This window comes from Protobothrops mucrosquamatus, unplaced genomic scaffold (assembly GCF_001527695.2).
Source record: "Protobothrops mucrosquamatus isolate PMUCROS unplaced genomic scaffold, P.Mucros_1.0 scaffold2246, whole genome shotgun sequence".
Taxonomy (NCBI): domain Eukaryota; kingdom Metazoa; phylum Chordata; class Lepidosauria; order Squamata; family Viperidae; genus Protobothrops; species Protobothrops mucrosquamatus.
The window spans coordinates 139,994-157,053 of record NW_015388335.1 but is presented as its reverse complement, the minus strand read 5'-3'; the positions used below and the strand labels follow the sequence as shown (position 1 = coordinate 157,053).

The 17,060-nt window shown below is 49.1% G+C and overlaps 1 protein-coding gene across 1 annotated transcript in view; it reads left to right on the top strand.

Annotated features, from left to right (window-relative positions):
* Window positions 1-17,060, top strand: part of LOC107295170 (zinc finger protein 721-like) — a 112,995-nt gene that overhangs the window by 9,759 nt on the left and 86,176 nt on the right. Inside the window, exons 7-8 of the mRNA XM_029285782.1 lie at window positions 64-157; window positions 1,571-1,586. Of these exons, the coding sequence (XP_029141615.1) occupies window positions 64-157; window positions 1,571-1,586 (110 nt within the window). The remainder of the gene's footprint in view (window positions 1-63; window positions 158-1,570; window positions 1,587-17,060) is intronic.

The window sequence follows — 17,060 nt, the reverse complement described above, 5'->3', positions numbered from 1 at the left end:
CTCAGATCCACACCGCAATTTATATCGGTGAGAAACCGCACAAGTGCTCTGACTGCGGGAAAGGTTTCCGACAGGCAGGACTCCTGAAGAGGCATCAAAGAATTCATACTGGCGAGAGACCCTACAGATGTTCTCAGTGTGGGAAATGGTTCAATCAATCAGGAACTTTGAAGAGACATCAGAGAATTCATACCGGAGACCAACCAGCCCGGTTTCTTAGCGCTGGAAATACATCAGTCAGAGAAGTAACTTGAAGAACTATCTGGGGGGTTCATATTTAAGGAAATTCAGGCCACAGATGTAACTAAAACCTAGTGGGGAAAAAATCTCCATGACTGGAATGTAGTAATTGAAAGATTACAATCCACTGAGCAGCAGTAGAATAGAAGAATGAGTTTTAGTGTATGATTGAGATAAAGACAGGGAATGCTCAACTTGCAACCACAATTCGGATTGGAATTTCAGTTGCTAAGTGATGCAGTCAGTAAATGAGACACCACGTGATGGGATCTGATTTTACAGCTGCTTTTTACCATGATTGTTAAGCAGATCTGGCTTCCCCGATTGACTTCGATTGTGGGAAGCTGAATGGGAAAGTCACAATCACAGGACCACAAGATACGGCGACTGTCACACATGTGAGATGTCTAGTGACTGAATTATGATCATGTGACTGAGGGATGCTGCGACAGCCATACCTTTTAAGGATAGGTCATAACTCACTTTTTCCGAAGCCGTCGTAAATTGGAACTGCGGTTAAAGGTGTGGTTGTAAGTCAATGATTACTTGTAAAACCAATATAAAGGTTGTTGGCCCCCCCATCTCTCGCCCAAGCTATGAATGATGTAGATGACGCTTTCTGAAAGCAGAGAAGGGGAGAGAGATCTGAAATAAAATATGGAGTTGAATTCAACTGATTGCTTAGGACAATGATGGCGAACCTTTTAGAGACTGAGTGCCCAAACTGCAACCCAAAACTCACTTATGTATCATGGGGTGCCGGGTGGGCGTGGTCCATTGGGTGGGTGTGGCCCATTGGGTGGGCATAGCTGTGGTGGTAACGGCAGACTGGGTGGGACTAAAAAGTTCAATCAATAATTCCAACTTTGCAAGATCTTTTTTTTCCCGCAAGAAGTTGAAATTGATTGATTGATTGAACCTTTTTTTTTTTGCACATGGCGGCAGAGGCCTAAAGCGAAAAGGTTTTATAAAACCCAGCTGAAGGCCTATGACTGGGGCGACGGCTCGCGTGCCCACAGAGAGGGCTCTGCGTGCCACCTGTGGCACACATGCCATAGGTTTGCCACCTCGGGTTTAGGAGCTTTTGAAAAGAAAACAGAAAAAGATCATTGAGAGCCATAGTGGCCAGAATGCAGTACTGCAGGCTACTTCTGCTGACTGCTGGCTGTCAGCAGTTCGGTAGTTCGATCCTGACCAGCTCAAGGTTGACTCACCCTTCCATCCTTCGGAGGTCAGTAAAATGAGGACCAAGGTTGTTGGGAGGCAATGTGCTGACTCTGTAAACCGTTTAGAGAGGATTGTAAAGCACCGTGAAGCGGTATATAAGTCTTAAGTGCTTATTGCTAGTACTGCCCACTTCCAGTCCCTTAAGGACTGCTACACAGAATAAAGTTCTCTCTCATTCCAGAACTGAATGCTAGGACAAAAACTCAAAAACGTTCATTAGTAATAAATAATAATAATAATAATAATAATAAATGATTGAGCGGTTGGACCAATTATGCAGTGAGATGATGGGTTGCTCTTCAACTAGAGATGTCCACCTGTCATGGATCCTAACTGGGATTCTTGCATGGAGCCAAAGGTTGGACTTGATGGTCTTAGTGGCTCTTTCCAGCTCCGTGATTCCGTGATTCCTGACAAGATCGAATGGCTGTGAGTTTTGGGTCCAACTGTATCTAGTGGTTCACCATTTTTAATTTGGGCTTTCAGAGCTGGTGCAGCATCAGGAGATCCTTCCCAACTCGCAACAGGCACATGGCTAGGAGGGCCTTTGCATAAATACATCTTGTGCGTTAGTCACACTTTTTCCAAGGCCCTGTTCTCAGTCATTTAGGCCTTACACATCTCTTGACTGGACTGTTGCAATGCACTCTAGTGGGGCTGCCCTTGAAGACCATTCAGAAGCTTCAGCTGTTCCAGACCACAGCAACTTGAAGAGTAGAGGTACACCCACCGTATGCCTGAGAAATATCTGACTATATGAACTGTCCTGCCTCCCAGGATCCTTCAGGGTGCTGGCCATCATCTTTAAAGCCCTACCTGGCATGGGGCCAGGTTATTTGCAGGATTGCCTAGCCCTGGTGATTTTTTGCTAGTCCCCTAGATCTGGCAAGGTGGGCTTGCTCAGAGTTCCTTCAGTTAAATAGTGCTAGTGGGGACTTGGAAGCATGTCTTCTTTGTCCTGCAGTTGCCTTATGGAACAACCTCCCCTTACCTTGAGATACTCGACTTTGTAGACCTACAGGAAAGCAATGAGGATCTGACTTCAACCCTGTTGGCCTATAGGATGACCTCAACCCTGTTCACCTATAGGATGGCCTCGACCCAGTTGACCTATATAGGATGGCCTCGACCCTGTTGACCTACAGGATGGCCTCGACCCTGTTGACCTACAGGATGGCCTTGACATTGTTGGCCTATAGGATGGTCTCGACCCTGTTGACCTATAGGATGGCCTTGACCCTGTTGACCTATAGGATGGCCTTGACCCTGTTGACCTATAGGATGGCCTTGACATTGTTGGCCTATAAGATGGCCTCAACCCTGTTGACCTACAGGATGGCCTTGATCCTGTTGGCTTATAGGATGGCTTTGACCCTGTTGACCTACAGGATGGCCTCGATCCTGTTGACCTATAGGATGGCCTCAACCCTGTTGACCTATGGGATGGCCTCGACCCTGTTGACCTATAGGATGGCCTCAACCTTGTTGATCTACAGGATGGCCTTGACCCTGTTGACCTACAGGATGGCCTTGACCCTGTTGACCTGTTGACTTATAGGATGGCCTCGACCCTGTTGACCTATATGGTGGCCTCGACCCTGTTGACCTACAGGAAAGCAGTGACAATCTGGCTTTCCCTCCCAGGCACTAAGACCAGGATGTTGATGGTATCAGCAAGATATGGTTGATTGATGGAAGCAAGTTTTATCTGAGCCCCTGACATAATTTTAAGTGTTTGTTTTGTTTTAATCATATTGTGTTTTTCGCTCTTGCATGCCGCCTGGAGTCCTTTCTAATAGACGGGTGGCTATGTAAGTTTGTTTAAGAAATAAAACTTTTTTTTTAAATGTTAGTGAGGTGATGGCTTCAAGTCAGTTCTGCCAAAAAAAAAAAAATGTACTCATTGCAGGGCTCTCCAAACTTGGCAACTTTAAGACTTTGGGACTTCAATTCCCAGAATTGCTCAGCCAGCCAACTTGTGGAGTTGAAGTCCACAAGTCTTAAAGCTGTTCAGTTTGGAGAGCCCTGGTCTATTGTATGGTAGAGTGGAACAACCTGCCTCCAGAAGCTGTGAATGCTCCAACACTGGAAGTTTTTAAGAAGAGACTGGACAGCCGTTTGTCTGAAATGGTATAGGGCAGGGGTAGGCTACCTTGGCTCTTATGACTCGTGGACTTCAACTCCCAGAATTCCTGAGCCAGCCTGACTCCGCTTGGAAACCTCTCCCTTGCCTCTCAGCATGGCTGGCTCAGGAATTCTGGGAGTTGAAGTCCACGAGTCATAAAAGAGCCAAGGTTGCCTACCCCTGGCCTATACCATTTCAGAGAAGTGACTGTCTAGGACAGGGGTCTTCAGACTTGGCTCTTTTATGACTCATGGACTTCCACTCCCAGAATTCCTGAGCCAGCATGGCTCAGCTTGGAAACCTCTCCCTTTCCTCTCAGCATGGCTGGCTCAGGAATTCTGGGAGTTGAAGTCCACGAGTCATAAAAGAGCCAAGGTTGCCTACCCCTGGTATAGAGTTTCAGCAGGGGATTGGACTAGATGATCTCCAAGGTCCCTTCCAATATTTTTATTATTATTGTTGTTGTTGTGCTGATAGAAATACTCTCAACGTGGAAAAAGGGGCTTCAGTTTGGTGCAGTGATGCAGCTTGCTATAAAGCAGACATGTCAAACACAAGGCCAGGGGCCCGGATGTGGCCCGCGAAGTGGTTTCATGTGGCCCGTGAAGCCATCCTGGAAACAGTGAGGGAACGGCCCCTGCTGCCTTGGCCCTGGCCCAGGCTGGGCAGGAGACAATGTACAATTTTGTGGTGGCCATCTATGCTGAAATGCATTCAGTCTTAGCTCCACAAGGCCGTCCAGAAACAGCGAGGAACCAGCCCCTGCCGCGTTGCTGGGGAGGTGTCACCCTTTGTGAGGAATGAAGAAATGCACCATGCCTTGGCGCTTGCCCCGGTCCCACCCCCTTCTGCCAGAGACCCTCAGATCTGTCCCACTCCTGCCCAGGCCCCCACAGGCACCCTTGACGCGAACGATGTAGAGCTGGCCACGCCCACCCAGTAGGCCACACCCACTCCATCCATGCCCACCCAGTAGGCCGCACCCACCCTGACCACACCCATTTGGCCCCCCAAGGGCAACCACAATGCTGATGCGGCCCTCAATGAAATTGAGTTTGACACCCCTGCTATAAAGGAATTCGCTCTCTTGGGGCTATTTTGGCAAGAGCTTGAATGAACAGCAGTTGCCTTCTTAGCAGGCGTCTCACCGCTCAACTGATTCCTTGAGAGGAAGGGGATGGGGTTACAAGAATTCCCGCCGCCTAGCAATTTCTGCTTTAGTCAACATATCTCCTTAAGGCAGCGGTTCTCGACCTATGGGTCGCGACCCCATTTGGGGTCGATCGGCCATTTCACGGGGGTCACCAAGCAAGGCTGTCCACCATTTTTTCACCCCTTTTCCGGCGGGTGCCTTACCTCCCTTGGGCTGGGCCAGCTGGTGGTCGGCCTGCTCCGTCTCTGCCGCTTTCCAGCTATGCCTCGGCCGGCGCAGGGGGCGGAACCACGCATGCGCGGCGCTCCCGGGCAGGGAAAGTCCTCGACTTACGACCGGTTGGGTAGTCCTCGACTTATGACCGGTTTAGTCCTCGACTTACGACCGGTTTAGTCCTCGACTTACGACCGGTTTATTCCTCGACTTACGACTGGTTGGGGGTCGCAGCATTAAAAAGGTTGAGAACCACTGCCTTAAGGAAAGAGACTTCCTGCTTCAAACAGCCTTGCAACCAGTTGACAAGAAGGCAGGTCTCTGATAATGGGGAATTTTAAGCCTGCTTATTAGAGACTTGAGTTTCTACTTTCTGGGAACCAGCCATTCCACGTATGCCAGCATGAGGAATAGCTTGTGAGAAACAATCATTTAAGAATGCCTGCAGGAAAAATGCCTAAAATAGCAGAAAAAACCAGTCCTAGAGAAACCCATTCATCCCACATAGAGAATTACCCAGAGGATGGGAAGGTTTCCATTAAGGAAGATGCAGAGGGTGGCTTAATGAGGATCATGTAGGATCGTGTTCCTTAAACCAGGGCTAGGCAACCTTGGCTCTTTTATGACTCGTGGACCTCAACTCCCAGAATTCCTGAGCCAGCCATGCTGAGGGGAAGGGAGAGGTTGCCAAGCTGAGCCATGCTGGCTCAGGAATTCTGGGAGTTGAAGTCCACGAGTCACAAAAGAGCCAAGGTTGCCTACCCCTGCCTTAAACCTTTATTTCTCAGGATCCCTTCCCACTTCTAAATATTACGGAGGACCTCAAAAGAGCTTTTGTTTCTATGAGTTACATTTCTCAGTATTTACCATATTAAAAGTTAAAATGGATGCATTCACTGCCACTACCGCTTCTCAAGATATTTATTTATTTATTTATTTATTTATTTTATTTAATTTTTATCCCGCCCTTCTCCTTACGGACTCAGGGCGGCTGACAGCCTTGTAAAACAGATACAAAAATAAAAATACCCAATTTAAAACCTAATTAAAATGAAATATTTGCTGTGGCCTATGTCAATTAAAATTACTCTTAAAACCCCACTAAAAATTCCCCTAGGCCAATCCCGCTTGTTGGAAGANGGAAGAGCCATGTCTTAAGGGCGCGGCGGAAGGAGGGGAGATCCGGGATCACCCGGATCTCTGGGGGTAGTTCGTTCCAGAGGGTGGGAGCTCCCACCGAGAAGGCCCTCCCCCTGGAGGTCGCCAGCCGGCACTGTCTGGCTGACGGCACCCTGAGGAGACCCACTCTGTGGGAGCGTACCGGCCGATGGGAGGTAATATTGTATTATTTTTCAACATAGCCTGACAAATAATTTTGATTTCACAGACCCCTGAGAGGGTTTTGGGGAACCCCTACAGTCCTAGAACCACATTTTGGGCAACATTGACATAGTACAGTGATGGCGAACCTTTTAGAGACCGAGTGCCCAAACTGCAACCCAAAACCCACTTATGCATCGTCGGGTGCCGGGTGGGTGTGGCCCATTGGCTGGCCGTGGCTGCGGTGGTAACGGCATTCTGGGTGGGACTAAAAAGTTCAATCAATCAATTCCAACTTTGCAAGATGTTTTTTTTTCCTGCGAGAAGTTGAAATTGACTGATTGATTGAACCTTTTTTTTTTTTGCACAGCGGCGGAGGCCTAAAGCAAAAAGGTTTTATAAAACCCAGCTGAAGGCCTAGGACTGGGGCGACAGCGCACGTGCCCACAGAGAGGGCTCTGAGTGCCACCTCTGGCACCCGTGCCAAAGGTTCGCCACCACTGACATAGTACATTGGGGATAATTTCTGGTAAAAACCAAAAAGGGGAAGGAAGGAAGGAAAAGGAAAGGAAAGGAAAGGAAAGGAAAGGAAAGGAAAGGAAAGGAAAGGAAAGGAAAGGAAAGGAAAGGAAAGGAAAGGAAATAAGGAAAGTACAGGTAGTTGTTGTTATTTAGTAGCCACAACTGGGACTGGCAATCACTAAATGAAAGTGATTTTCCCCAGCTTCCTCTGAAAGTCATAAAAGTCAGGATTAGTCAGTTACTTTTTCATCAATGTCATAACTGTGAGTGGTCACTAAATGAGGCAATTGCTAAACAAGAACTACCTGTAAAGCTGAGAAGAAGAAAAGGAAGCGGTGCTTTCTCCATTATCCTGCCAATAAAATCACCTCTTGGCTTTATACTATTGGCATATAACGGTAAGAGAAAGGAAATAAAATTCTTTTAATTCCCAGTCTGGGCTTTCCCTCTCACTGTAATAAATTGGGTCAAATATTCAACAGATAACATACGTTTTATCCTATTTGGGTGGGAGGTTTTCTGTTTTCTTAACAGCCAATGCCTTATAGGTGAGATGGGTGATGTATTAAAGGGATGGATGGATTTAAGATTTTAAAGGGACTGGAACTTACCAGCAGGTTTAGCTGCTGCCCCCAAGGCCTCTTTAAGATTAAAATTGTAGAATGGTGGTGTGGCTGCAGCTAAAATCTGCCCGTGAGTTTGGGGTTTTCTGTCTCCTGTCTGATACTTGAAGGCCACACGGCTGGCTGCAGGAAAGAAGAAAACAAGATGTTGGAGAATCAAAATCACGTGAAGTATTAGTACCGATTTATAAAGCCTTAGTAAGGCCACGCCTGGAATACTGCATCCAGTTTTGGTCACCACATTAAAAAAAAAAAGATGTTGAGACTTTGGAAAAAGCGCAGGAAAGAGCAACTAAGATGATTAAAGGCCTGGAGACTAAAACATATGAAGAATGGTTGTAGGACATGGGTTTGGCTAGTTTAGAGAAAAGGAGGACTGGGGGGACATGATAGCAATGTTCCAGTATCTGAGAGGCTCCCACAAAGAAATCAACTTATTTTCCAAAGCACCAAAAGACAAGACAAGAAACAATGGATGGAAACTAATCAAGGAGAGAAGCAACCTGGAACTAAGGAGAAACTTCCTAACAGGACAATTAATCAGTGGAACAGTTTGCCTTCAAAAGTTGTGGGTGCTTCATCACTGGAGGTTTTTAAGAAGAGACTGGACAGCCACTTGTCCAAAATGGTATAGGATATCCTGCTTGAGCAACGGGCTGGACTAGATCTCCAAGGTCCCTTCCTGCTATATACTATTCTATTCTACCTGTTGGCAGGTGTGTCCCCAAAGGGTGGAGGTGACATGGGATTTTCTCTAGACCCCAAAGTTTGGTTAAAAAGGTAAAGTGGCATTGGAATTGAACTTAATGGCTATGTCGGCACAACTGTGCGATATTCTGTTTTCTTAGCAAGAAGAAACAAATGATCATCCCCTTGGTTGGTTGTTACTTCTCAGTTTGGCTTGTAGCCCAGGAATGCATTCCATCTTGGCTACCTAAACCACAAAAATCAGCTCAGCCTTACTTTGATAAACAAAGTGTGACTGTTGTTTACCTCAGCTCTGAATTACTTGCCTTCAGAAGTTGTGGATGCTCCATCCCTGGAGGCTTTTAAGAAGAGACTGGACAGTCATTTGTCAGAAATAATATAAGGTCTTCTGTTTGAGCTGGGGGTTAGACTAGAAGACCTCCAAGGTCCCAACTCTTATTCTGTATCCTGTACTTCATAGTGCTGCTCTTTGAACTACAAAGTAGGGAAGTTGTGGAGAAGCTGAGGGGGGGCAATGGCTCATGGTAGGGTTGTAGAAACACAACACACAGTATGGTCCAGCGTGCAACAAAACCAGCTTTCTGTCAATCACTAACCTGAAAGTTTAGGCTGTGTCTTCCAACAGAAGGATGTGCACAGCTAGCAGATCAATAAGCTGATCTGGAAAAACGCTAAGCAGGGAGGTCCCCATTCGGGAACTGGTTGGGAGGCCACCAAGAAATCCATCTGAGGGTTATTAGGATTGAGCAGCTTTCCCCAAATCTGATGAGGATTAGAGGAGACATGATAGCATGATAGGATCGTGTGCCAATATCCAGGGCTTGCCCCAAAGAAGAGGGAGTCAAGCTGTTCTCCAAAGCGCCTGAAGGCAGGACAAGAAGCAACGGATGGAAACTAACCAAGGAGAGAAGCAACCTAGAACTAAGGAGAAACTTCCTGACAGTTCGAACACAAAAAAGAACTTAAAAAGTAGGAAAGAAAGAAAGATAAAGAAAAAAGTGTTAAAAGTAATAGAGTACAGAGAAGAGCAACAAAGATGATCAGGGGACTGGAGGCTAAAGCATATAAGGAACGGCTGCTGGAATTGGGTATGTCTAGTTTAACGAAGAGAAGGACGAGGGGNGGGGACATGATAGCAGTGTTCCAATATCTCAGGGGCTGCCCCAAAGAAGAGGGAGTCAAGCTATTCTCCAAAGCGCCTGAAGGCAGGACAAGAAGCAACGGGTGGAAACTAACCAAGGAGAGAAGCAACCTAGAACTAAGGAGAAACTTCCTGACAGTTAGAACAATTAACCAGTGGAACAACCTGCCTCCAGAAGCGGCGAATGCTCCAACACTGGAAGTTTTAAAGAAGAAAATGGTGGACAACCATATGTCTGAAATGGGATAGGGTTTCCTGCCTGAGCAGGGGGTTGGACTAGAAGACCTCCAAGGTCCCTTCCAACTTTATTATTCTTTTTTCTGTTATTCTGATGCCGCCGTGAGCCTCTCTGTCGCCCGGCCTGTCCGAGGCAGTGGCGGGGAAGGAGGCAGAGCCGGGGCCGGGCGGGAGGGGGCGCCCGCGGGCTCCCTTCCGCCGATTCAGCGGCGGAGCGTCAAAGCGAAGCGAGGCGGGGATTGATGGGCGCAGCTGCGGCCGCCAGTCCCGGGGGGGCCCCCAGCGCTCGCACGCCCACCGGACGGCGCCGGGGAGGAGGAGAGGAGCCGCGCGGGTCCCGCCGCTGCCTGTACGGGCCGGGGCTGCTGGGCGGGCAGAGCAGGGCGGCCTCCAGCCTTGCAATCCTGCGCGGGGGAAGGCGGCGGGTCGCTCCGGAGCTGCGGCAGAGCAGCGGTGCCCCGGGAGGCCTCCGCCTCGGGGATCCCGCGCTCCCACCCACCCACCCACCCACCCCTCGTCCGGGATCGTCCCCGGAGCCAAAGGAGCCTTGGGCGGGTTGCGTTGCATTGCATATTGCATTGCGTTGCATTGCACACCGGAGCATTGAGCCGCGCGCCTCGTTCGCCTTTCCAACGCAACGGTGCAGGCCGGGGGTCTCGGCGGTCCGGGGAAGACGGGGTTCTGGGGCGCAAAGGAGGAAGGGGCGATCTCTTCCCCCCCTTTTCTGTCCGTCTCTCCTGCGGGTGGTCGCCTTTGCAGGGCCGGCACCGAGCTCCTGCGCGGGGGGGGGGAAGGGGGCGAGTGCGCTGATCCCCTTTTGCAAGCTCAGACCTCCGCCTTCTTGACCCTTTTTGGGGGGGCAAGAAGGGGACAGTCTGGCCTAGCCGCTTGCACTTCCCTTATGTCCCCCCCACCCTTAATATAGGTGCGGAGAAAGAGCCGGGCTTTAGAAAGGGAGAGGATATTTTTTTAATATTTCCCTTTGTCCGAATATGATGCACATTAAAAAAAAAAAGGGTGGTTTTAATCCCCCAAAGCAGTAAAAAAAAAAAAAATTCCAAACTTTTAATCTTTGAAGGGCTTATCTGTGACATCGGCCTCTGTGCACGTTTGTATGTTTGTATGGTAAAAAAAAAAAGTAGCTTGCCACTTTTCAGCTAAAAGGGGAAAATGTCTGAAAAAAGTCTCCCCCCCCCCCGCCAAAGTTAAAAGTTTACTGAGAATTAAGAAAGTGAATTTTGGATTGCAAATCTCTGCCGCTTTTTTTTTTCTTTTTCCAAATTCTTGGTTCGTTCTTTAACTTGTGTGTTATTCTTGTACTATCCTATATTGTGCTACAAGTGATTAATTCTGAAAATTCGTTTAGCTTAGATTTTGGAGAGCAGAAGAGAAAGCAGCCAACGAAGAAACAGGGGGGAAAAAAAAAACCTCACCAGTTTCAAATATTGTAAATACAAGCATGGCCTAGTGTACTGTAATCTTTTCTAGTTTGTAATCTTTCACGTTAAAGCCATTCTGCCTTCCCCTAAAGCAGACATGTCAAACACAAGGCCGGGGGGCCGGATGCGGCCCGTGAAGTGGTTTCATGTGGCCCTCGAAGCCATCCTGGAAAGAGTGAGGGAATGGCCCCCACTGCCTTGGCCCTGGCCCAGGCCAGCCGGGAGCTAATGTACAATTTTGTGGTGGCCATCTATGCTGAAACACATTCAGTCTTAGCTTCACAAGGCCATCTAGAAACAGCGAGGAACCAGCCCCTGCCATGTCGGCCCCGTCTCCTGGGTGCATGCTGGGGAGGTGTCACCCTTTGTGAGAAATGAAGAAATGCACCATCGCCTGGAAGTGGCCAGCAAATGGCCCTCGCCTACTTCACATATCCAGCTTGATGGGCTCCGGGGAAGGGGTTTCGGCAGGCTCTTCCAGTGGACCATGCCTTGGCGCTTGCCCCGGTCCCACCCCTTCTGCCAGAGACCCCCAGATCTGTCCCACTCCTGCCCAGGTCCCCACAGGCCCCCTTGAATAGAATGATGTAGAGCTGCCCATGCCCACCCAGTAGGCCACACCCACTCTAGCCACACCCACCCAGTAGGCCACGCCCACCCTGGCCACACCTACCCCCCCCCCAGGACAACCGCAATTGAGTTTGACACCCCTGCCCTAAAGTAAAACATTATTTAGCATCAAGCATTATTTAGCATCAAGGACTTGTCATTTTGTAAAGATTGTATGTTTATCTGGGACCAAAGTTGCATATTAGACAAGAAATTGATACAAGAGAATAAAATAGCTCAGCAGGTGGCTTTAGAATCAGACCAGCTGTATCTCAGAATTACTTTCGAAAACTGAGAATTAACAAGGTGAATTTCAGCCCTCTGCTGTGCTGTACATTCTCACGATATTCTGCCATGTGGGCTAATTTGAAAATGTTCTATATTGTAGAAGAAGAGGCAAGAGAAGAAAGAACGAGTAGGACCAGAACTGGCAGAAGAACCAAACACTGGGGCAGTTGAACCTCATTTTACATCCGGGAGACCAAGATCAAGGGGGACCCATTCATTGGGATGGAAGCGCGCTGGGAAACGCAATGGCAACAATTCCTCAAGACGCTTCAACCCTCTCATTGCAGAGGAGGAAATCCAGCAAGATCAGGGAATTCTCCCTGGGAAGACCCCAAGGCCTTCCTGGCCTCCTTCGAGCAGGTGGCCACAGCCTGCCAGTGGCCCAGAGAAGAGTGGGTGGCCCATCTCCTGCCGGCCCTTTGTGGAGAAGCTGAAGAGGCCTTTCGGAGCCTGGACACCCTTCATCAAGGGGATTACGAGAACGTGACGGCCGCCATCTTGAAAGGAGAAGCCGTGAAAACGGAGGCCCAGCGCCAGCGCTTCAGGCAGTTCTGCTGCCAGGAGGTGGGAGACCCTCGGATGGTTTACAGACAAATTCAAGAGCTCTGCCACCAGTGGCTGAAGCCAGAGAGACACACCAAAGAGGAGATCCTGGAACTGCTGATCCTGGAGCAGTTCCTGGCCAGCCTCCCTCCAAAGCTTCAGAGCTGGGTTCAACCCAGGAGGCCGGACACATGTTCCCAGGCGGTGGCCCTGGTGGAGGACTTCCTGCAGAGCCAGCAAGGGACCAAATCAGAAACACGTCTGGTATGATTTGCGGATATCAACCTTGGTGTTTTCTTAACCTGTGGTACATTTGGGCATTGCAGAGAACTGCAGTTACATACAGTCCTTGATTTAGGGTGGTTCAACGTTACGATGGACCCCTCCAAAGGGATTTACGATCTGATTTTGAAGTCCCCTCACTCCCTGATCACGGAACCACGTTTTGGACGCTTGGCAACCGGTCCACTTTTACAGTGGGTTTGCAGCACCCTGTGATCAGGGTTGAGATGGTTTTGCCAGAGACCCGTGTTTCCTCCTGGTTTCCAGCAAATACCGGCCCACAGCGAACAGTCGGCTCACTTAACAACCACTGCAGCAAAAAAAAAAAAAAAAAGCAGTCTGGTCATGTGGTGACCTGGCTTTAAGACCATCACAATTGCCAGGCTCGATGATGGTCATAAATCGAGGACTAAAGAAATCGAGTAAAACAGTTTGCCTTCAGAAATCGTGGGCGCTCCATCACTGGAGGTTTTTAAGAAGAGACTGGACAGTCACTTGTCTGAGATGGGATAGGCCAGGGGTAGGCCGCCTTGGCTCTTTTATGACTCGTGGACTTCAACTCCCAGAATTCCTCAGCCAGCCTGGCTCAGCTTGGAAACCTCTCCCTTTTCCCTCAGCATGGCTGGCTCAGGAATTCTGGGAGTTGAAGTCCACGAGTCATAAAAGAGCCAAGTCTGAAGACCCCTGTCCTAGACAGTCACTTCTCTGAAATGGTATAGGGCAGGGGTAGGCAATCTTGGCTCTTTTATGACTCGTGGACTTCAACTCCCAGAATTCCTGAGCCAGCATGGCTCAGTTTGGAAACCTCTCCCTTTCCCCTCAGCATGGCTGGCTCAGGAATTCTGGGAGTTGAAGTCCACGAGTCATAAAAGAGACAAGGTTGCCTACCCCTGGGATAGGGTCTCCTGCTTGAGCAGGGGGTTGGACTAGAAGACCTCCAAGGTCCCTTCCAGCTCTGTTCCGATTGATTGATTGATTGATTGATTGACTATCTCTAGTCAGTTGCAACTTAATGAAAGGGAAAGGCACCTCTGAGTCATTGTCACTTCCTGCTGACTGCAGCACTTTTGAGAGAGTCAAGAGTTTTAGGGCTGATTCCATTTACACCAGATTTTTTTTTTCATATTACTCTGTAACTGAACTGACCTTCAATAATCCTCATAAGACAAAGCAACCAGTCCAGCAGGGGGCTGGACTAGAAGACCTCCAAGGTCCCTTCCAGCTCTATTCCCGATTCTGATTCAACCAGCCCCCCCCTCCCCAAGATTATGTTAAAATCAACCCCACTGTTCTGAGTAAGGACTCTCCTTCTTTCAGGACCCCCCAAATGAAGAACTGGCTGATTTTGAACAGGCAGAGGAGGACCCCCTGGAGTCTATGAAGAGAGAAAACGTTGAAGTGGAGATCAAAGTGCCAGGTAAGAATTATAATGCAGGAATGCGTCTCCTTCTGCGTTTGCATTTTTGAGTCTTTTAAAACTGGGCAGCCAAAACCTACATTCAAAGCTCTTGTGCTTGATTCTGTCTTCTGGAAGAGAAAATTTTGAAAGAAATGCACTTTGTCCAGATCCATGAAAATTGGACTAGAACAGGGGTCCCCAACCTGTGGGCGGCGGCCCGGTAGTGGGCCGTGGCCTCCTTGCCACCGGACCGCGGGACAGTCTGGCCAGTGTGCACGCATGTGTGCGCACACCCCCTCACTTGCGGTAGCGCTGTGGCCACGAGGTGCGAAAAAGCCTCCACTGTGCCTCGGGGCGTGAAAACGGGCTGCTGCTGCAATGTGAGGCGCGAAAACTGCCGCCGACGCACCGCAGGGCGCAGAAACAAAGCACTGCACCATGCAAGAATGGGGCAGGGCTAGTGAATATCACGCGGGCACTAGCCCCGCCCCGTTTGCAGCATGCGCATGCTCGCGGGCCCGTGCATGCGTGCGCATGCATGTAAAATGCTTCCCCCTCCCTTTTCCTCCGTTCCGCCAACCGACAAAGGTGACCTCTGGACTAGAAGATACGGGTTACCAGTCCTTCGATTTGCATCGCAAAGAACCCAGTTATTGAATTTTTTTTCCCTTGATTTGGCTGAGTTATTTGAACAGTGCAGAGAGTTCCGTGAATCCCTCAGCTCCTCCATACGTTGCCTGGTTTTCATCATGAATTCAAAAGGATTTAAATTCTCAAACAATTTGAACCAGGCCTCGGTAGGAATATTAATTTTAAAAAATCCATTGCCTTCCTGAATGGGAGGAGGATGCAAGGAAAACTGACTGATGGGGATTTGGCGAGAGGCATTTCCTCACTCTTGGAACACAAGACACATCCTTAGCTCCTGCGGGGGATCCCTTCCATTTCTGTTATTCTGATTCTTAGGCATAGAATCCCCTACACTTCTTCCTCTTAAATCTCGCATTTTATCTGCAAAGGTTTCTCGGCAAGGAGAGGCCTTTTATGCTGCTCCGCACCAGCCACTTAGACTAGAAGCCACATACAAATTCCCCTTGTAACGTCTGCCTTCCATCACCTGCAGGCCATGGAACCAAATCCCCAAATCACATCAGCTCGTTGCTTCCTCTGGAAGGACCTGGAGTGGTCCAAGGTGGGCTGAAAGAGGTAGGTCCTGCTCTGGGGGGATAGTTTTTGGGCCAAGTTTGAATATGATGGTATTTACGACATTTCTGACTAGAATTCCACCCTCCTCCATTCGTTGGTTCTGTTAGCAGGGAGTTTATTTACAACTGATCTCTGCAGATTTGGTGAAATGTCTTCTGCCCGTATAAATAATCCCACGATACGCAACTGGCCTTGAAATTCAAGAAAGCAGAGTCCTCGACTTACAACCACAATTGAGCCCAAAATTTCTGTTGATAAGTGAGACACTTGTTAAGTGAGGCTGGCCCCATCTTACGGCCTTTCTTGCTACAGCTGTTAAGTGAATCCCTGCAGTTGTTAAGTTAGTACCACGGTTGTTAAGTGAATCTGGCTTCCACAACTTGTTACCAACTTGACAACTGCAGTGATTCACTTAACAACTGAGGCAAGCAAGGTTGTAAAACAGGGCAAAACTCACTTAACAAATGTCTCAACAACAGAAATTGTGGGCTCAATTCTGGTCATGAGTCAGTTGCCAAGAGTCCAAATTTTGATCATGTGGCCACAGGAGATGCTACAATGGTCACAAGTGTGAGAAATGGTCCTGGGTCACTTTTTTTCCAGTGCCATTGTAACTTCAAACGGTCACCGAACGAATGGTTGTAAATCAAGGACTACCTGTATTTATTCTTCTCTAGGATTCCACTTAGTCAATCGTTACTTAGAGTAGTTACGAGTCAATTTGTAATTAATCCCAAGAGATTGGTTGAAATGTCTCCTGCAGATGCACAGCCTGGGATGATGCAACAGGTAGGAAGATTCCAGAGCAGTTGCTTCCCAAAATACAACAGATGAGGAATTAAATTATATAACTTGCCTTTTCTTTAAAAAACCCCAGTGTATACCAGTGATGGCGAACCTTTTAGAGACCGAGTGCCCAAACTGCAACCCAAAACCCACTTATTTATTGCCAGGTGCCAGGTGGGCGTGGTCCACTGGGTGGGCGTGGCTGTGGTGGTCATGGCAGACTGGGCGGGTGTGGCCAAGGTGGGCGTGGTCCACTGGGTGGGCGTGGCTATGGTGGTCATGGCAGACTGGGCGGGTGTGGCCAAGGTGGGCGTGGTCACCTCAATGTTGCTTGTGGGGAGGGACACCTGTGGGGGCCGGGCAGGATTGGGGGAGATCCAGGGGGTCTCTGGCAGGTGGGGTAGTGGGTAGGAGGCTCGTCCTGCAGGGTGAGGCGAGGCAGAGTGGGGATGCCATTATCTCAGGGCAAGGCGAGGCAGGGGCCGGGGCAGCTGCTGCCTGACACCATCGGCCCCCGCACACAGAGGCCAGCGAGCGCATGGGGGCCGACAGTGTCCGTCAGCAGCCACAGCCTGCCGGCCCCTCGACCGGCGCACTCGGGCTCCGCAGCCCGCCACCAGCAGTTCAGAGAAGTGCCCACAGAGAGGGCTCTGAGTGCCGCCTCTGGCACACGTGCCATAGGTTCGCCATCACTGGTGTATACCATCAAATCTGGGGCTGTTAACGCCGCCAAAACAATACAGATATTTCTGACTTACCAATCACAGTTGGGACCCACAACTCTGTCACTAAGTGACATAGCCGTTAAGTGAAATATACGATCGCACCTAATTTGCAACGTCAGTTCCTACTATGGTCAGAAAATCTTGACGGCATGTAATTGCGACTTGCGATGTCCCGCTGGCTTCCCCAATGACTTTGCTTGTTGGAAACCAGCTGGGAAGCTTGAAAATGGGGACTGCGTACATACATGCCTGTTACCAAGCACTCGGATCTTGA